This window comes from Choloepus didactylus, chromosome 3, assembly GCF_015220235.1.
Source record: "Choloepus didactylus isolate mChoDid1 chromosome 3, mChoDid1.pri, whole genome shotgun sequence".
NCBI lineage: Eukaryota > Metazoa > Chordata > Mammalia > Pilosa > Megalonychidae > Choloepus > Choloepus didactylus.
In genome coordinates this window covers 217,326,770-217,348,850 of record NC_051309.1, presented here as the reverse complement: position 1 = coordinate 217,348,850, position 22,081 = coordinate 217,326,770, and the positions used below count along the sequence as shown (strand labels likewise).

Genomic DNA, 22,081 nt, shown 5'->3' with positions numbered 1-22,081 from the left:
GTTTGCTTTTTATTGAATTTATTAACCAAACTGTTTAAGAAAAAGTACTTCAGGCTTATTTATTCTTTAGGGATTCATGAAATGTTGGCCCTATTAGTTTCTGCATTCAGGGTTTTCTTTATGTTTTAAAAATTCACATTATAAGAAAAAAAGCAAAAAAAGATATCGAGCAGTTGATTATATGTATAATTATGGGTATGCATGTTTATTACGCATTAACTTATCCTAAAGATCTGGCATCATCTTGTTAACTATGAAAATAACTATATTCCATATATTCATTTCATTTGACCTTTAATTAACTAAGACAACATTTTCCCCATAGTGTAGACTAAAAATTATCCCCAGGAAATCCCTAATTCAGTCCTCTCATTTGTTATAAAGACTCTCTGATACAAGAACCCGGAACAAAGACGTCCCTAACCAAATGAGCCTTTCCATTCCCAATGAGGCTCCATGTGTCAATCCTGCTAAGAGCAAAAGAAGTTCTGAAAAAAACGATGTAATATATAATGAGGATGACAAAGGAAGAGGTAACGATAATCGAAATTAATTCCCAACTCTTCTCTCTGAGCTCCTTTTGAACATCCACTAGTTCAAAAAGTTAAACCAGAACAATTCAAGGACAGATTTTTTTTTTAATTTGCCAAAGAATATAGCAGCATAAGGATAAGTCCAAATGAATAAAAAGGCCATGGGAGAAGCAGCAATAATTATGTAAAAGTTTTCTAAACATACTGTAATTGCTAGCTTCCCATAACTGTCCCAATTATTAAGGCTAACAGGAATATCTGAGTTCTAGGCTGCCCTCTTCTCATGGTGAGATGTATGATTTTAAGAAAAGCATGTAACCTTTCTGGTTCTCTACTCTCCAGGAGGTAAAATAGTTTGGATCAGGGTTCATACCCTCAGTAAATGCTCTCTGAGTGCCCTGTGTGCTATCCGATGACTTATGCTGGAGCACTTAACTAATTTTATGATGCTACCCAAACAATTTAATCTTCACTAAATTCCTTGAATGTTCACTATTTCTACATGTATAACATTTATATCTTCTAAGACCTTGATATGTTTTCCCACTTCTAAACCCCAGGAGCTAGCTGAAGAAGAGAAAAGGAGCCAGGCAGAGAGGAAGGTGTAGACTGTGATTCAAAGCACTTTTCATTGATTGGCTCATATTTGAATGAATTGACAGCTTCCAAACCTTCCCTGACTTTGCCCCTCAAACCCCAAGTGTACCTGGGCTTGATCAAATAGCCAGAGAGCTCAACTTTGTCCTGGAGTCCTGTAGCATGGTTAAGTAGAGAAAGGCAGAGAGAATGAGCTTCTAATTAAAATGTGTTCTAATTAAAAAGGAAAACACTTAAAAAACCAAGAAGATTACTTGGTTTAGCAATAACAAATCAAACATTAAACATCCAGGTGTTGGGGTTTTTAATGACATAGAATGTTCATAGTATAATGTTAAGTTTAAAAACCAAGATACAAAGTTGAATATATAGCAAGACACCACTTTGGTAACTATTCACAAATAACTCCACGGGATAGGAATGAGATACATCACAATGTGTTATCGTGTCATTTTTCTTTTCTTTTGCAGCTTTCACTTTTCCAACTATCATTAAACAATATAAAACAAAAACAAAAACAAAAACAAAATAATAAACACTATTCCTAAACGGCAGACTTAGGTTTCCACCTGGCTAGGAAAATCAGTTTATTATTTAGTAAATGCTATGAGGCAAGAATACAGATTTTGAAAGCCCTGACCCAATAAGCCCAACTCTAATCATTTCTCTAAAGTAGGAAAAGAATTATTTTTAAGCAAATGTCAGATGAACATTAGAAATCACTCTATTAACTCAACTGTCAGTACATAGCAGAGAAAAGCGGCTTAACTCCAAATGTCAGAGTCAAATCTGAATTAACTTATCTGATCTACCTCTTTCTGGACATGGTTAGCCACTGGCTTTTTTTAAGCATTCTGGACAATTCAAAATAAACCTAGCTTTCAGTACTCATTTTATTTTCCCATGTGAAAAGTATTCGATATTTAAAGAAGGTGGGAATTTACTAAGGTATAGAATTCTTTTATTATTTCCTTTTGGGCCTGGGAGTAGAGATGGGGTGGGGAAGGAAATGTGAATGAACTATAGCAAGAAGGAAATTCCAAAAGATGATTGCTGAAGATTTAACATGTCTGATGCATAATGAAATAATCTAAGTCAATACAATCAATCAGCAAAAGCCTCATGAGGTATACATGTCTTATTGTACCTTCTTTTGCATTTTTTCCTTATAATTTTCATGTTGACCCTTTATCAATCTCATCCTCACTGTGAATGAGAAATGGATGATTAAAATCTAGAACAAGGTAAAAAAAAAAAAAAAAGAAGTATGACGTTGGGGATATTCTGAAGTTTATATAAGCAATTCCCAGAAAGGATGCAGTTGTCAAAACATTAATTTAGCTTCTGCATACATAGGTAGCACTCTGTCTCGTAAAGCTTGGATATTTTCTATCCTTATATTAAAGGTACTATTCTTTATTAAAAGATATCAAGGAAGGAATTCTATTCTGCACAACCAAAAGAAAATCAGCTAATTGAGTGAAAAAAAACAGAGGACTTTATTGTTGCTAACAGAAGTTGGGAACATACTGATTATAATAAGAGCTATTGACACTGAGATGTCTTTGCCTTTTCTATTTCTAAACTAAAGCTGTCAGAGTCTGCAATGTTTACAGAGAATCAGACATCTCCTATTTCATCAAAACAAGGATTCTTATAGCACAGACAGTAAACAGAAAATTGATCTAACCACACCCTGAAAACTAAAAAAAAAAAAGTATTAGAAAATACTTGGTTTAATTATGCAAAATAGATATAGAATGTTACTATATCTCTGGCATGCATAAAGCAAGAAACAGTCCTGATACACTAAGTAACAGAGCTGAGTGCTGAAGCTGGTAATTCACAAGTATCTTTAACATTCATCTCACTGAATCAGTCTCAGTTTGCACATAGCCAAGAAGGCCAACACAAGTCTGGCACTGCAGCCACCTACACTAATATTTTCCTGATTGACACCCTTTAGTGATCTAAACTGGATTCCTTCCACAAGCTCAGCTGCAGAAAACCCTCAGTTAACAACACAGAGCACAATAAATCTTACCATGAAATTCTGACTGGAACTTTTCCTGGAGACTAAATAGTAAGTTACAGGGCATGTGGGAAGGAACCTGTAACCAAGACCCCACCTTTAAAAGGAATAGTGTTTTATCAGTCGTTGCTTCCTTCCTACCATCATCATCACCAGTGGGAAAATGTCACGAGACTCTTTTATAAATAATTCAAAGATGCAACAGCCTTTTAGAACTGATGACCTGTTTGAAACAGTCTGCGCACGGCTAGTCATCAAAGTCAATCAGCTGGTTTTAATGATTTAGGATGAGAGAAGATCTAAACGATCAGGCAAGATAAGAAAAGAAGAAACAAGTGAATTCTATGTCTTTGCTCTAATGAAAAGCATTTTTTCCAGCAAGCACTTACTGCATCTTTCACACATCCACAGGACTATTTAGAAGCAGGGTTTTCCCCAGGAACATTTTTTATATATGGCCAAGAAAGTATGTTTATCATATAAGTATATTTCCTTAGGGAATATTATTTTCTACAAATGTGACTCAATTCACTACAAAATAATCTATTTGATTTGACCTTCACATCCTAGATGAACAAAAATGGACAACCAGCCACCTAGAATTTGGGTGGTGTTTCCCACACCTCTCACATTGAAACGTTCATTCAACGAAAACCAAAAAGTGACATATAGGGACAGAAAACTAGATTCTCATTTTTTTTCCTTGAAAAATATGGAAATGTTTGCTTCCATCTACAAGTTTGAAAACAGAAGGTGAAAATCAATGGATCTAAATTGGATCCTTTTGTGTGTTACTCCTAAAAGGACTTTTCACTGGGAATGACTGGTGATTTCCATTCTTCTGGAAGCGGGGCACAAAAGGGCAGACTTTGAAATGCGAAAAAATAATCGGGTCTTTGATCTCTGCCCTATGTTCATCTGAACATGTGATTTTGAAGTCTCTCTGCAGAGGAGTGTCTGTAAGTTCACGTATTCATTATGCATAAAAGGGAAGTAAGTAGAAATAAATTCTAACTTCTGTGCTAAAATAGGGAAATTCCATCCTCCCTTTAAACTACTGCTTTGGTCACTAAGGAATTTTGCCGTAAAAGTGAAACAACTGTCTACAAATGGAATTCCCTAGCTTTGAAGAAACATAGAATCAGACAACAGGCAAGGAGAAAGATAAATTAAAATTTTTGCATCACTGAAATGAATTTTAGTTCAAATGGAAAAGTATCTTAGAAAAGAAAACATTTAATATTCTAATTACATTAAAAATAGCATTTTATTTAAATTTATTTTTACTCTAATTCAAAAAATAACAACTTGCTTAATAATATTAACTTAAGAATCATTGGTTTAAATGAACTAACTAACTAATGAACTAACTAAATGTTTCTAACATTATATATTTATATCTGCAGCCATGCTATGTTTGGTACACTTCCAGTACCACTGGCTTGTTTTTGAACTTACATTGCATCTTTCCATTTACCAGGTTTTGAAAAACTGAATCTATGCACCAATATATTGATTGCCTCTTTAATCTTGAAATACTCTTTTTCCTAGAATATAGTACCTATATCACCAAATTTATATGGATGAAAGAGCTACAAATTGAGAATCCTATTATTTATAGTCTGCCAAAATCTTATATTAACTGCTGTACTTCTCAATACACATTTTAAACACATTGAATGAACTTATGAACGTTAATGAATATATAGGTTTGCTTGAATATTTCACAAAGCATAAAAACAAGTTACTACTTTGGTAGGAAAAATATTTTCTACCTTCTTGTTGTCATAATTGTACAATTACAAGTTCAGAATTCACACATCATTTATTAATATAAAAGAATTTAAAATACTAAGTAATATAGTATGTGTATATACTGTGCAGAGATTGTATAATAGAATGGGTATTTTGGCTAAATATAAATTCAATATGTAATTTCCATATCAAAATATATCTCAATACATAAATTACTGTGCCTATTAAAAAGTATATAAATCCCAAAAGGATTTTGCTACATAAGCAACAATGAATAATGTCAATAAAAACTAAAATACAATGGCTCTAAATTCTGTATCTATAAACTGAAATTTCTATGTGTTATTAGAGAAAGAACAATTAGTATTATTTGAGTGGCCCCATAAGAAAGGAGCAACGAATGTTTCCTGGAAGTTGGTACACAATTCACTTCCTATCAAAAATCTACTGTTTCTGTAAATTAATAAATATATAAAGACTTGGTAGACACTCACTAAATACATGTTGGATAAATAAGTGACCTTGTCATTTGGAGATTCATTCATTTAACAATCCACTAAATCACTATTGTGTGCAGAATCGTTTCCCTCCTGCCCCACATTCAATTAGTCCTATGGAATTCTTTTAGAGTCTCTCATACCCATTATTTTCTTCCCACTTCCCTTGGTACCATTCAGATAACTATGATTGCCATCATTCTTATTATTTTAACACCCAGACAAAACTATCATCCTGCTCCATCAGTTTCTTCTAAAACAGGATAACGATGGTTCCTAGTTCATGTTTTTTTTGTGAAGTTTGGATAACAGATGCAAAGCACTGAGCGCACAATACATGCTCAATGAATGTTAGCTATCAACAAATCCCTTCTTGCCAATCAAATTGGTCTATTTGCTGTGCACCTAATAGTCCTCTTTTTCTTTTTCTTTTTTTTTTTTTTACTTTTGGCTAAAATAATGCTTTTCCTTTCACCTGAAATACCGTCACCTACCAGAATCACATACATCATTCAAGGCTCACTTCACCTGCCCATCCTACATGAAGCTAATTCTGATTCCATTTCTTCCCAGCAATTAGTGTTCCCTATCTCACCTCAAACTTCAAAACATTTACTCTCCTTACCTCTCTGACACTATCTTGTACACAGGCTGATGGAAAGTACCTTATCTCTTTGACACCAAGCTCTCAGAGGATAGGAACCAGATCTATCAGTCTCCTTTAACCCACGACACTGAACCTAAGGCCTTGTACATAACAAGTGCTTGACATGTCTTTCTAGTTATGAGGAGTTAAACAAACAAACAAAAAAACCCATGAGACCTATAGTCTATCTGAGAATATAAAACACACATGATTGGAATTAAATAACTATGCAAGAGGATGGATAAGTGGACACATGAGTATTTAAGATGATAAGGGCAGCTGGAATGGGGACAAAGAAAGAAGGGTTTAATGATGATCAGAGCGTATAGGAATTGTCTCTAAAGAAGAAGTGGAACTTGAAGAAGATCTTGAATGGTGGGTTAGATTTGGGATGCAAAGGAGGACAGGGATGTAAAGAGACTGCTGGCACAGGGCAAAGTGAGAACCCAGTATCTGTAGGAACTCTGACCAGTCCGGCCAGAGGAGAGGACCCACACTGCCTGGAGTGCTGGAAAACAGGAATACTTAGGTAGATTGTCCATGACTTTCCCTGTTTCTCCTCTCCTGATAACTGTTTTTCCTACTTCACTGCTCATTTACCTCTTCAGATGAAGTAGAGAACAGGCAATAAGTGAAATAAGAAAAACATCGGCACTGGGAAGCTTGAAGAGAAAATTAACAATTATAATAAGCATTTTCTGTTATTTGTGTTGCATCTTTTCTTAATAAACACAGAAAACTGAGACTTTAAAGCACTCATACAAGGACAAAAAGAAGTCCTTGACCTTGAGGAAAGAGAGGCAGAACATGTGGGAAATACTGGATTGTGTGGAAGCCCAGAGGAGGATACTTAGTCCAGCCTGGAGATAAACATTTCTAAAGCAAGTGGGCTCTTTAATAAAGTTTAAAAGATAACCAAAATGAGCTGGTTGAGGCAGTGTGCTCCCAGCAAAGGGAATGGGTTGAACCAAAATGTGAGCATGGAACAGCAAGGTATATTAAAAGGAAACCATAAAAAGAGGAATTAGAAACAGGTTTGTCGGAAGCTTGCCCAACATCCCCTTGGAATTAATTCTGCCATGGGTAGTGGGTTCTGGGTAGGGTTACAGAGATCCTAGGCAGATGCCTCTGATTCTGCTGTGACTATTCCTTTACACTTCTAAGGATCTCTACTATTACATAATGATTTTACAGGGGACACTTTACTTTTATAAGGTGATGATGTCTAGACTCTGATTCTGGTAAGAACAACTTATTCGACACCTATAAATGGGAGGGCGTGAAAAAATCATCTTCAGATCTTCCCCCACTCTACTTGTGCCATCTCTGTTGATAACTTCATCCTTACAACTGCTTAGTCTGGAATCATCCTTGACTCCTCTGTCCCTTATCCGATCCATCATTAAGTCATTTCAATTCTATCTTCCAAATATATGCAGACTATCTTACTCCTACCACCCTAGTACAAGGTCACCATTATGGAAACCGCCTCTCTGGTGGTCCTCCTGTTTCCATAACCTCCTCTCCAGAATCTATTCTCAACACACCAGTCAGTGGTCCCTGTAAAACCCAAGGCACATGGAGTCACATCACTGCTCAGTCTCCATAATGGTGGCCCACCTACCTGGGCAGCAGAGCTGCTGTTCTGTCAGGACCAGCTGGGGCTCACCTGACCAGGACCCCCATCACTTCTCTGATTTCATCTCTGAACACCCTTTCCCTCCCTCACTCCACCTCAGACACACTGGCTTTATGGTCCTTTCTATCTGCCCAGGCAGGCAGCATGCACCTTAGGGTTTTTGCACTGGATTTTCCCTGTGCTGGAACATTCTTCCTCCATAAATCCACCTGGTTAAAACCCTTACCTCTCTCAAGTCTTTCATTAGCTGTTACCTTCTCGATGAAGCTTACCCTGACCATTCTATTTTAAATCACCCTGTTCCTCCCCAAGCCTTTGACCACTTTACTCTCACAGCTTTCTCCATACAACTTACCACCTTCTAAAATAGTATATGATTTACTTATTTATTATTCCTTTGTCTGTTTTCTCCCTTTAGAGGTAAGCTCCTGGAACAATGACTATTGAAGAGGTACCCAATAAATAATACAGAATAAAGGAAAGAATTAAGTCCTTCCAGCTCTAAAAAAATTATCCAGTTTATGAGAGGTTGCAAGGAGAATTAAAAGAGTACTATAATTTAGTCTTGCCTCTGTTTCTCAATAACCATATGATACTGGCCCAATCATTTCACATCTACGGATCTTGGTTTCCTCAAGAATAAAGTAAAATATTTTGGCCAGTTTATCTAGAAGGTCTCTCCCATCTTTAAGATGTCATTGGTTCTCTGATCCTTTCTAATAAGATTCAACACTTCCAAATTAGTTTTCCTCATCACTGGCACCACCAATCTTCACATGAATTTATTGAATATGTCTAAATAATGAGTAGATGTCTGTCTTGCTAAAATGAAAGCATTGTGGAAGTCAAAACTTCTGCAATTGTTCTTCAACAACTGAGGAAGTTATTTGTCTAATTGTGGACTTGTGCATCATTTTATAACAGAGTAAGAACAGCAATGAATTTCGGATATACAGGTATATGACTGTCCACAGCAATGTCAATAGATGACATTTGCCAGGTAATGAAGGTTTTCTCTCTCAACCAGCCTAAACCATGTAACTATTACTGGCTGACAGATGGATTGATGACTCTCTCTTCTGCTCTCCTTCTAATTCCTGAGAACAATGCAGATATGATGGAAACACAAATTATATAGAGGAAAAAAAAAGCACATGAACAAACCAAACCAAAATGGTAGCCTGTCCCAATTTCTTTCCCAATACTTCTCTTGGAATTCCTGTTTGTTTCTTAAAGTCTGCTATAATAATAGCAGGGTATCAAAGTCGGAATTCAGGAGACCTAATTTAATTTTTAATACTGCACAGTGATACTAGAGCTTATATAACACTTATGTACCAGAGACTATTCCATGAGCATTAATATACATTAACTCATTTAGATCTTCATAGCTACTCCATGCTGGAAGGTCTATTTTTATCTTCATTTTACAGACAAGGACATTTTAGGGCACAGATGGTTGTACAATTTCCTAGACTCACCCAAATAGAGACATAGCTGGAATTTGAACACAGGCAATGTGGATATAAAATGTGTGCTCTTATTTACTACATTATCATGAAATAAAATTCCATGTAGCCTAAAGGCTCTTATACTGCATGATGTGAATTTTTTGAGGAGATAAGTATGTATGATGATGCTACATATACAGGCTTTGCAAATCATATAATAAAGGGTCCAGAATCATGTCTAAATAAAGTTTGCAATTACTGATCTCTGTATTGAATTCCTCAAAATTAAAATATCAGGTAACTAAGATACAGTTTCAGATCATTTTCTTCCTTCTTGTGCTGTCATTGGCAAATCACTCTCGGTATACTCAATTACTCAATTTTTAATCCAAAAATACACAAACGGGCCACCTGCCTCACATAAAATATTTGGGTAGGCACAAAAATGAATCGACTGTAACTCTAGACTTCAGGAAATTTTCTATCCTATATACATGGAGAGTAATAAGTGAGTATCCAAACAAGAACATTAACATTGGGAAGTGGTAAGCTCCATGACTGAGACACAAGTAACAAGCTATGGGGACCTAGAAGGCCCACATCTGGATTAGAGGTTGAGATAAGTATCCACATGGAACAGGAGAGTGCCAGATGGTTAGAAGCTGATCCAGACGGGGTGGGAGACAGCTGTAGTTAGACTGGATAGGAAATACAGGGTCCTGCCATGACAGGGCCATGAGTACCAGCCAAGAGTTTAGGGGATAATATGAATGTTTTCTGAATACAGGCTCTGGGGTCTTTAGAAAATAGAAATGAAATAAAAGGAATTTCTACTTTATAAATCACAAGCTTCACCAAACCCATTTTGCAACAGATTCAATAAAGCATACTGACTAAATTTTTAGTGTTCACATGTTTTTAAATAATCCCACTAGGTGCTATGAGCAATGCCTAAAGCTCGATTATCCCCTTTCTATGTGTTACAAAAGGGGCAACGAGTGAACAAAGAAAACATCTGGGAATTAAACTCAGGCAGGGCCATAACAACCAAGTAGCTGCTCCTCTTCATCTGTCATTCTGCTGATCCAGAACACAAGAGGAGTCAGGCTTGACAAGCAAAACGTATGTCACCAAAGCTTGTGCATTTTCTCAAGGAGAGGTCCTCACTCAGACATTTTATTCTTTACATAGATGTTTAAGCCACTTAAATCCTTGATTTACAAACCCATGGGAGATGAGAACTGCAAATTAAAAGGAATGTGAAATACTATGTCCAATAATACATAATGATAAAAAGTGGCTTAAGAGCTGAAAACATGGAATGCATGAAAATATCAGCAAAATTTTCTGGTTCTATATGATCTCTGGCAAAGAAGTTTAACCTTTTTGAGCTGCTTCTCCATGCTAATATAAAGGATTTGGTTTAAATTATCTCTATGATGCCTTAAAGCTCTGGAATTCTAATTATGAATGTACAATAATCCAAAATATGCATTTGCCTAGGGTCATTGAGTACAAGGGCAATTATCTTTAAAATAACTCAATATGTCCTAATGGAATCACAGAATTCAATAAAGTTATAACATACCCACTATGTCCTAAAGACATCTACACAGTATTTAACATTATGAAGGTCCTATATTCAATAAATCCCATTTAAAATGGTAGTGACATGTATCATGGACAATGGAAAGATTTCGATCCAAAACAGACAAAGTTTATTAAAAGTGACAAATCATCAGCTATTTAGAAAACTCAGCAATCTAGAACAATGAATTTCCCAAGGATTTTGAGAAGCCAAAGTCACACTGTATTGACCCAATGTTTTCATGTATAGTTTACTGAATAAGTAAAGGACACGCAGGTCACCGACTATGTGTGCCTCAGTTTCCACAGTGCAGATGGACTAAATGTACAGAATCATATCCGTGCAAATCTGAACTTCCTGGACAGAGATAATTTAGATGTTTCCCCACTGTCACTGAAGTGGAACAATAAAAATGACTGAAGTCATTATTTACATAATGTTCCAGTTTTCCATGTAAACCGAAGTCTTCAAAGATCACATGACAATACATTTTTTTTCCTCTTCCCATTAAAAAATATAAGCATAAGAGTTGTTCCATGGGGAAAATGGTAAAATCCACCTCTCTTTAAGGATTATAGTAAGGAAAGATCAGAATGGTAACACTGAACTCTGCCACTAATCATTCTTAAGATTTGCTTTGTAGGCAATACTTAGCATCATGTAACAATCGATGGTTACTGATTCCTTTTGCTCCCAGAAGAGCAAGCAATTATGACCCAGGAAGCTCTACCAGGGGATTACAAACAAATGCTAACAGAGTTCAATTCCACTGTCCTTAGATCATTCCATTTATTTATGGAGCTTTTATGGCTGTGACACCAACATATTTCATAAAACAAATACTTCCTGTTACTTAGCAAAGGAAGGGGCAACACTGAAAGTCATCAGGCTAATTGTGGTCAAGTCTGCGGTTAAAGTTTGCCCCCCTCCCCTTCCCCCAACCCCTCTAGCGAGAAACCACAGGTCTGGGCCACCCGTTCCATAACCTCTGGTGCTTGGGGACACTGGCTTCAGAAAGGGTTTTGTCCAAACAGGGGCTGGGAGAAGTCAGGAGAACTTAGCAGAGGATGAAATTACTTCTCCACCCTTAACTGGAGAAGTAAGGAGTGGGGTATGAAATAGTGTAGGAAAGAGAAAAATATCTGTGAGGAAGGCAAATAAGAAAGAAACAAAGGGAGCGAGACGAGAGAAAAGTTGGATAGATAAAATTATATCAACAATTTATAGCAACATAAGTAACAAAGTTAAGGTAGTTCTAGTGTTCTTTGCTTGCCTACTAATTAACAGTTTTCTTTCTAGTGGCTGGTGTAACAATTCTCTTATCTTCCTTCCAAATTCGTATACATGTATGCACTTTTGGTTTAATTTTAAATCATCACTTTTTGAAATAAAATTAATTATGGTATAGACTAATTAGAGAATTATATACATATTAAATTCCGTAGTTACTTTTGCTTAAAATAGAGGTCACAAATTTCCCCTTTGGCTGGGAGAATACCACAAAAAAGGGAATTCACTCAAGTACCATATCACTGAAAATTTTAGTAAATCAAGTCTTCTTTTGTCACATCACGTTCTTGATGAAAAATAAAAAAATGCTTTACACTACAAAGCCTTCCATTATATTTCATCAAATTGTATTATGTCTGTAGGATCATTTCCACTGCGCAATCAGAAAAGCCCAAACCCAGGTAAAATCTGCCCTAGATTGGCATCAAATATTTTTCTCTTACAAGTGGCTGCATCACTGCCCCAATATTGATTCAGAAAGCAACTTCTTCAGTATATCTACTATACTTGAATTAATAAGAATAAAGGTAATCAAAGCATAAAAGCTTTCATGTTTCTAGTTCCACATGAAAGAAAAAGTACAGTTACATGCTGATTACTATACATTTGTATAAATGACAAACTCAAAAATTACATCCCTCTGCAGGAAAAATAATTAGGTGCAGAACAAAAATATCAAATCCCTTTCAGTTCATATATCCTGAACAGCATTGATTTTCTTTTCCTTTTTGTAAGACTGTGAACAATAATCCAGTTCATAAAGTTTTTAAGTTTCCTGAAAAAGAATCTCCAATATATAGTTCAGGTATAATTTCTCTACTTTTGCAATTTGTTTTTTTCTTTTACTTTTTACAACCTCTGGCACTTAGGTAGGGGGCTAGAGATATGTTTTTCTAAGCCTATTGAAAAACAACTTTTCCTTCCTTCATAGTTTAAATGATTTTACACACTTTTTGAGTAAGTAATTATCAACTCATAGCCCCTTTTATTTGTGATACTAGGTATATATGCACTATGTACAGATTTAAATATTATGTTTTCAACCAAAGTAACAAATTCTAAGTTTGATTTGGCTCATATAAAATTATCACATTAAAATGTTATTTCCTTGAGTTTTGTGAAATGCTGAAAACAGCTCACAGACCTTACTTCCTATCTTTTGGGGTCTTAATTCCTATCTTTTGGGGTCTGGGAATCCCAGTTTGGAACAATGAAAAGAAGCAGGTGAACATAATTATTATTCAGATAAAGGATTCATAATCTTTCCAGCCAAGCAATTCCCTGGCATTACATCTAAACTGTATGGATTCCTTTTCATTATCTCCATCTTCCCATAGAGGAGTCTTTCTTATAAACACAACTGTAATCACCACTCTGTCTTTTTCTCTCTTACAAGTAATTTTTAATCATTCTCTCTATAATAAAGACCCCTACATCATGATATTATGAACATTACTCATTCTAGTCAGTATGTATGGGGGGGGGGGAATCATTCTTTTCATAGCACTAGGGCTCAACAAATTAGTAAAATCCTTAATCATTCTAATACAAAACAAATTAAGTCACTTGGAAAGAACCCCTACAATTTATTCCACTGAATGTTAGCATTCATAAATACATGTATATATATGAACCTTGGTGGTGGGTGAATGAAGGAAGCTAATATTTCTTAGGCCCTGCCCTAATTAGCTATTTTTTTTCACAAAGTGCAACTTATTTAGTCCTCATCACACTCTTGCAAGATTTTTATATATTATTATCCCCATTTGTTTGGATGTGAAAACTAAATCTCAAGTAATGAAATGATTTGCTAAAGGTCTTGTAGTTTGTAAGTGGTAGAGCTTGGATTTGATCCCTGGTTTCTAGTAAAATTTCCACTTTATTATGACGTTTCTTCATCTCTTAGTTTACATAAGTTTTTCATTAGCCTCCCCAAACACTCAAATTAACTGTTCAAACTTTTTTCTGAAACCACCCTCTCAGTATCAGAGGAAGAAAGGAATGAAGTGGGGAAGTGTAGCAAAGTAGAACAAGGGAGAAAACTCATTCTGTTAAGTTTTAAGCCTAGGACTTGGTGTTTTCAAGTATCTCATTTAATCCTGTCAATGGCCCTTAAAGATAAGTATTCCTATTCTCATATAAAGATTAGGAAATAGATTCAGAGGGATCATTTAACTTGTTCAAAGCCATGAAGAGGGGCAATTAGGATTAAAACCAGTCTGCCCAACTGGAAAGCTAATGCCCTAAGATAAATGATAGAGAGAAGCAGAGCTGTAAGAGATCTCAAAGGTAAATAAATTTAATAATCTGCTTGAAACATGAATCTCCCTCAACAATGTCACTGCTTGAATATTTCCCGTAATGAGGAACTAACTTCTTTCCAAATAAGTAGCACATTTTAGTTGGGATGACTTTGAGAAAATATTTTCACATATACTACACTGATAAGACATGGAGATCCAAGTTCCAGTGAGGAATCTTATATTGATAAAAAATTATAAGGGTGAGATTCTATCTTCTAAAGAAGACATCTATGATGGAGTGATAAAGGTTTTATTAATTAGGATTGAAATAATAAATAATAGACACAAAAACCAAAATCTTCTAAATAATGATCGTGTATGTTATTTGATAAATACACATATATATACATATACATATACATATGGAGAAGAAAAGCTGAGTGTAACAGAGGAAAGGATCACCTTGGTTCCAGTCTCAGTGTTGTCACTAACTAGTGGTAGTGATAACCTGGGCAAGTCACTTCACTTTTCCAGACTTGCATTTCCTCACTTGGAAAGGGACACTGAGAATCTCTAAGAATGTTCATGTATAAATGGTTACAAGACATCAATTACGTTATTCAGAAATGATCTTTGAATGCTTACACATATATACACACACAGAGATAGACACCCAGCAGTAGATTAAATTCATTGTAGAACATATCTCAATAAAAATGCAATAAAAAATTCACTGTAGAAAAGAGTTCGACAAGCTCTGAGATAGTGAGGACTAATTTTATTCTCTTCTAGTCAATGGCTCTTCCTGTGAACGGTATATGAACCCAAATCTTTATGATGTTGAGAACCAACTAATTTAATGGAAGATTCTAGGCTTTCTCTGGACAGTGAGATTAAAAATTCTTGGGCATATTTTAATACTCATGATATATTCTGCAAGACCAAACAACAAATAGAAAGTACGGCCCAAAAAAATAAACGCAAAGATATGTATAGCTGCCAGCTCCCTAGAATCTGAAAATCATCATGTATTTATTTACATGCTAAAAGAATTATGTATAGAGTGCTCCTGAAGAACCTGACAAGATATTACTTTCCCGGCCACTCCAATGGTCTGTTTAAATAGTGCCATATGGGCCAGGCACGGATCACCCAAGGTTACCCTGCTTGTTGGTAGCAGGTATGGGACTGGTATGGCTTTCAGAAAAATGACATTGCTGGGCAAGTGTTCAGCATTCAGCAGATGGAGAAAACGAATACACTAGGGGAAGGACAAGAGTATCAGTCAATATGTGAATAAATGAGAGAAAAGAAATTAAAAGCTGAATTCAGAGGGTATATGTGAAGGAAAGGAAAGAAATACCCAAATGGATCTATGCAAACTAATAAGAAGATTCTTAAAACCCATTAGAACACAAGCTCCCTGGGGGCAAGGATGGTCACTGTTTTTCACTGCCATTCCCTCAGCCTAGAACAGTGCCCGACACAGAGTGGGTGCTTGATACATATTTTTTGAATGAATGAATAAATGAAGAAAAATAAGAAATAACAAGAAAAACAAAACATTGACATATAGCAAACACAATAAAAAATGAAAACATGAGCCTAAAAGGTATAGTTGATGATTTGGTAGAAAGTAAGATAGACTTAGTGGACAAGAGTTGGTTTACAGGGGCTTTTAGTTTAACTTTGGACAAGCCACAACTTCTTTATGCCTCAGTTTCTCAATCTGCAAAATATCTCCCTTCATGCATTAAAGGGATACTATAAGTTGTTATTGAAAGTAAAGGGGAAGCAGGAAGAACAAATATATAGGGTTTGGGACTATGATGTTCTAGGAAGGCAGACATGCACACATACCAACATATAAAAGGGTAAGCAGAGAAACCAGCATGAAGCACACTGAGGAAAAGAAGAAAGAGAGATAAAGAGGAGTGATGAATTAGCATGAAAAAGCATGAATTAATTGTGCTAATAAGAAACTAGTACATTGTTCATTGGCTGGAGAATTTGTGCATGTATGTGTTTGTAATATGTGTAAAGACTATTCAGTATTAAAATACAATAAAGTTATATGTGAAAAGCAAGATGTAAAGATACTTTGCTCTGATCTCTTGGAATTCAAGGAAATGTTACCATATAAAGTCAAAATAGCATAATTAGAAATATAATTGGGAAGATGGCAGGGGAAAGGAAGAGAAAAAGCAAACTGGGTATCACAAAGGAATAAGGAAAAAATTAAGAGTGAGGTGCAGGAAAGAGGCAACCCATATAGCCATCTGGTATATATCAGGGAAGAGCTCACCCCAGAAGACCCAAGCTGCTTTCAAAAGCAAGCTGACATTGTATGGATGATAAAATAAAAAGGGAAAATTCCACCACTGTTGAAAATTTAATAAGGGCAAAACAGGAAGGATAGAAGAAAACATTTAATGTCACTGGTATGAACTCTATACACTTGAAGTACTTCCCAAACTGTCAGCCAGATGCAACTTGAATTACCATAGTTAGTCTTAAGTCCTAACTCTCCAGAACAGGAGTAGGATGAGAAATGAACATTGTGTGTGTGTGTGTTTAATTCTGTGAGATAGGACAGTGACTCCTATTTTCTGCTACTTTCAGGCATTTCATTTAACCTGACTTAACCTTTCAGGGTCCTGGTTTCCTCATGAATAAAATTACTTGGTTCAAACTGAGGATCATCCAGTTCCTTCCAGTATTTAATGTTTTAGAATGTATACAGGTAGGGCCAAGGCAGAGAGAATCTCTTTGAAATCACTGTTCTGAAATACTTACAAATACAGATGCAAGGAACTAGAAGAAGGACATAGACATAAAATGAATGCCACTTGTAATTGAAGGGAAGAGATCCTTTGGTATATTCAATTTATCATGTTGAGCTTTTGCAAATAGTAGTGATTCATTATTGTAACTGTGGTAACAACTGTTTGCCAGGCAACCAATAAAATGATTTAAAACAAAGGAAAACAAATTTAGCCTAAGATGAAAATACCAACATCCAAAGTCTGTTGTCAAGCAGGCTCTCCCACCCTGAAATACATTTTCTTTCAAGATGGCTCCTCAGTTTCCTTGCTACAGTTTAATTAAGCAGATCTTTTTCTGGTAACCTAAGTTCTCATTCACCCAAAAGTCAGTCCTTTCCATCTAAATAGAGAGTAAAAAAAAAATCCAAAATCTCTGGCAAAGAAACAGATTAATGTTTCAAGTAGTATGTGATTGAATGAAAAATAAAAACTTAATATTACCATGGCAATTAAATGATTGCGATGGTGGGAAACCATGAACCACACATTTAAAAAAAAAAACTTCAGAATGAAAAACATATACACATTTTTCATTACAGTTTTGTGCTAGATTTCTTAAGATCTACATGCCTACATAGACTAATATGGTGAAAATGTGAAATTATATTACTTTATTTTCAATTACCATCTTAGAAAAAACTGACCTAGCCACTATACCTACAGGCAATTTAAAATGTTATATTTTGCCTTTTACTATAATAAAGACAAAGAAGGTTACAATCCTGAAAGAATCAGTGAGTCCTGGAGTACTTCTAGCATTTATAAGGTAAAATCCTAATACTGGCAGGTAGATTGGTTTAGGGAATAACCCAGCAGACACAGTTACTGGGATTGTCTTCCTTCCACTCTCTCAGGCTCCAAGAAAAAGAAGAATCAATTAGCCCTCAACAGACTGTGACCTTGAAGGCTACAGCTCTGTGCATAATAAGCTGAATATGCTGAGACAGATAGAAAACGGAAAAAGGAGAATAAAGTCCTGAGACCACCGAAGAGCATGTTTCAGATATGATCCTATCATTTTGAAATATAAGCCATGACAGCTGAGTTCATGTGAAAACATGCATGATCAAATGAAAGCCCCACGACTAAATGATACTTTCTCAGTTGAAGAGAATATAGTGAGATTACAAAACGACACTTCCATTCTAAATTTTCCTTTGCCTTCCTTTTTTAATGGTTACATCCTATTAAACAACTAATACAAATAATCACATACAAGTCCCTGAAAGCAAAGCTTCCTGGACCAATCCCTTTCCAAAGAAAGACACAATTTTTAGGATTCTAGTAGTTTGCTTTCTTTCTGTCTTTTTGCTCCTAAGAAACAAGTCCAAGAAATTAACAAAAAGCTTCCCATGCAAGGAACTCTATAGGCTTTAAAATGTTAAACAACTGTCTAACCCTAACTTTTATGCAGAAAACTACTACCCAGACTGCTTTTCCAAGCTTATCTCCAATGCACTTTAGAAGGCTGCAGCTGTGCCTCTAGCCAGGCCTGGCCACTGCGATGCTTTTAGCCAGCAGTAAATCTTTTCCACTCAATTCAAATGCCACAAAATCAATGCCCTGGCTTGGAGAAAGGGGAAAAAAAAATTATATGGAATGTATAATCTTTTAAAACACTTAGTAGAAGAATTTACCTTAAAAAATAATCTCTCAAAACTTCACAACATACTTTTTTGACATGCTCCAAGATCAAGAAAATGTGCCAGAGGTTTCTTTGTTTTCCTCCGATTATAAAATTATAGAATAATTTAGTTGAAGAGTTTTCCAAAGGCTTATCCTTCCTTTTCTGGATGACTAAACCTATTCGGGCACATTATGTTTAAAGACTTATGTTTTAAAGTAACCTTGTCTTGATGGTGAATTTTGCTTCTCATTGCAGGATCTGTACTTGCTTTTTATAGCCTGTCATCTCATCTGGGTATTATTTCCCGGTCACTTTGCCAGGTGGGAAGAGGCAGCAAATGCAGTGATGTCTGTCAGACCTTTAATGATGCTTGAGGGATTTGACAAAGATACAAAGCAGTGTATGCATAAAGGAGTTTCTTCCCTAATTATACCTGAAAAAAAAAAGTCTTTTTTTTTTTTAATCTTTGCCACTGAAACCAATGTGTGTGAAATGATTCTAAGAGATTTTACACACTTTATTAAAAACCAAACCCTCTAATCTCTTGCTTTTTTTCTATTAAGAAAATATTCATCCATGATAAAAAGTAAAAGAAGACAGAGAAACAAAAATAAAGACACTAGTTCTTTTTAAAGGGACAAACTCCTCCTTTTACATGAATATTTAGAACCTGACTAGTCATGGTTTCATCCTTGTCAACTCTCCATTAGAAAGCTACCGCGATGACTCAGTACAAACAGTAGTATTTCGTTCTGTATTGTTTTAAGAGCGTGGGCTCTGCTCACTCACAGGTTATTAAACTAAGGCTCCTGCAACCTGACAGGTTAAAATGGCACAGGTCTAAAAAATGATGCACCTTACTAAAGGATCTTACACTTTTTTTAATGACTGCCAAGGACGCTATTTAAACATTTGATTACAGAAGACAAAACTAATTTGAGAAAATCCTTTCATGCATTGTACCATGCTCTGAACAAAATAAAGCTGCCTCTAATAAGTGCTCTGTAACTGAAACTATAATCTGAAACTAGTCTTAGACTAGTGAGTGGTGAGTTTTATAACTTGATGCAATGTCAGGAAAACAACTGAAATGCAAATGTGGGAGAAATGGTTGGGGAACGGGAAAAAGAGATGGAGGAAAACAGCATTAGCACAGGATTGTTGGGAGGTAGTGGGTAACAGAAAGGTGAGGGGAAGGAGATAGGAAGTCTAAACTGGAAAAAGAAAGACAAAATAATAGTCATTGGTATATGCACATCAAATTTATGTATGTATAAAAGGATGATCTGTGGTTTTAATTTTTAAAAAGTGTTAGAAATGAATTGAATTGAGCTGAAATTCAAGCATGACTTGCAGCAAATAAGTTTTACACCAGGTTTAACAATTGGGCTAGAGAAAGCTGCTATTATAACACCAGTTCATACCAGGAGTTCAAAAGATTTTTTTACTCATCATTTCAATGCCACCCAAAGCATCTGTCACATGATTTGCTTTAACAGAATCGTGCAATTAAAATGCAAGAGAAAAGGGAAACTGCTACATGCTCTAGAGAACCCCTTAGGGGACCTCAATCCCGCCCCTTTCCTGTATTCATCTCTCTCTCTCTCTACTTACAAAGTTTAGGAGCAGTTTGGAGATTAGTTTCTGTTGCTTGTGGCTGAGTTGCTGACTTGGGTGTTCTCACCTCGGGGTTCCGAGTGGGTGGAGGGAAGGATGGCGCAGTGGATGGCAGGAAAGAGAAAGCAAAAATACGGTTCTTCAGGGCTGGTGTGGCTGAAGGCTCAGAGGGTACAATGGCACTGTCACCCTGCACTGTAACTTGAACCTCAGTTTCAGATTGAGCCCTGGGGACAGGTGAAGTGTATGCCTCAGATGATACCCACACAGCTGAGGCAGCAGTTGGATCCAGAGAAATAATAGGGTCCTGGCCTAACCCCCCAGGGTCAAGGTGAGTGGGAGAGTCATACTCAAATATCTTGTCCACAAACACCCACTTGAGGCCGGCAATGCAGAGGCAGAGGCTGACCAGGCAAGCCAGAATGGGGACAATGCAGATTTTCTCAGAGTTGAGGCAACCTCGCAGGCGCTCGGCTTCTAGGCACACACAGCAGGGCACTGCCAGGCCCACGAGTCCGGGGGTCCTCCCATCTTCAGTCTGGGTTTCTGGCATATCTTCTGCTGCCGGAAGCTCATCAAAAGATGTGTCTGGACTCAGGTGAGTGGAGGGGCTGGAGGACCTCTCAGCAGCTACCTCAGACATGTCTGGGGAATAAATCTCCATCCGCTCACCTCCAGAAGGCCCGGCCTCTCTCTGGGTCCATTACCACGCAGCGCTCCCCCCAACCAAATGATACAGCATCTTAGAGGGGGAAATCAATAAGTAGTCCAACTCCAAGGCCATTATCGAAAGCAAGAGGAATTCAGGAAGAAGGAAGGAAAAAGAAGCTTCTAAAGACTACCAAATAAAAAGTCTAGCGTAATTCTGTAGCTGCTGTTTCCGGGCCACTTTTCTAGTTCTTTTAAATGCTTTTCCAAACCATCCCAGCTCGTCCAGAGCCCGGGTGCCAAGACCCAAAACGAGCCGAGGGTTGTCCGCTTAAGTAAACCAGTAGCCCAAACCGAAAGGCAGGCTTCTCACCTCGAGCATCTGAAGCTGGTGTCTGCTCAGATGAAGAAAACAACTGTCATGCAGGAGAAGTAAAAGCAAAAGCAGGACCAGCGGCGGCGGCGGCGGCGGCAGCAGCGGCGGCGGCAGGAGCGGCAGCAGCGCCAGTAGCAACAGCATCCTGTTGTGCTAACGCGGAGGCTGAAAGAGGCTGAATCATTACAGAGCAGCAGGTGCCTGCCCTCCGAGCATCCCTGCAAAGTCTCCGCACGGAGGGCTCGGAAGCGAAGAGTACAGCCGGGAGGGGCGGTGACTCCCCTCCCCGCCCTGCCTCCACCCCCGCCCCCCAACCACTCCTCTTTGTCCTTCTTGAGTGCTCATTCACTTTCTTCCTGCGCAGCTCTTCCAGTCTTCATAGTCTCTTCTTTTCCCTTCTCATCCAAAGCCGTCTCTCTCTCTCTATCTCTCTCTCTCTCTCTCTCTCTCTCTCTCTCTCTCTCTCTCTCTCTCTCTCTCTCTCTCTCTCTCTCTCTCTCTCTCTCTCTCTCTCTCGTTATCTCTTCTTTCCTCTCTCCTCTCCCAACCCCCACCCTCAACCCACACTCTAGAGCTGCGGCTGGTCTGAGTGAAATCAGTAGACCCAGCAACACAGGACTGCCAGTGACTTCCTATTTTATCCAATTAGAAGGAATAAAGGCCATCAAATCAAAGGGAAGCAGGCAGGCACCAGTTAAGCTGAGCCCCCTCCAGGGC

General features: G+C 37.1%; 1 protein-coding gene across 18 annotated transcripts in view; it reads right to left on the bottom strand.

Moving 5' to 3' along the window:
* NRG1 (neuregulin 1) overlaps nt 1-22,081 on the bottom strand; it is a 1,140,254-nt gene that overhangs the window by 100,774 nt on the left and 1,017,399 nt on the right. For 3 of the 18 annotated variants that reach the window (XM_037831327.1, XM_037831326.1, XM_037831328.1), the window contains exon 1: nt 20,338-21,687. The exons of 13 other annotated variants lie outside the window; for them this stretch is intronic. In XM_037831327.1, coding sequence (XP_037687255.1) covers nt 20,338-21,004 — 667 coding nt within the window. In that variant the 5' untranslated portion in view covers nt 21,005-21,687. Of the gene's footprint in view, nt 1-20,337; nt 21,688-22,081 lie in introns of those variants that run through there. 2 more of the 18 variants (XR_005216044.1, XM_037831336.1) reach the window with 2 other exon arrangements.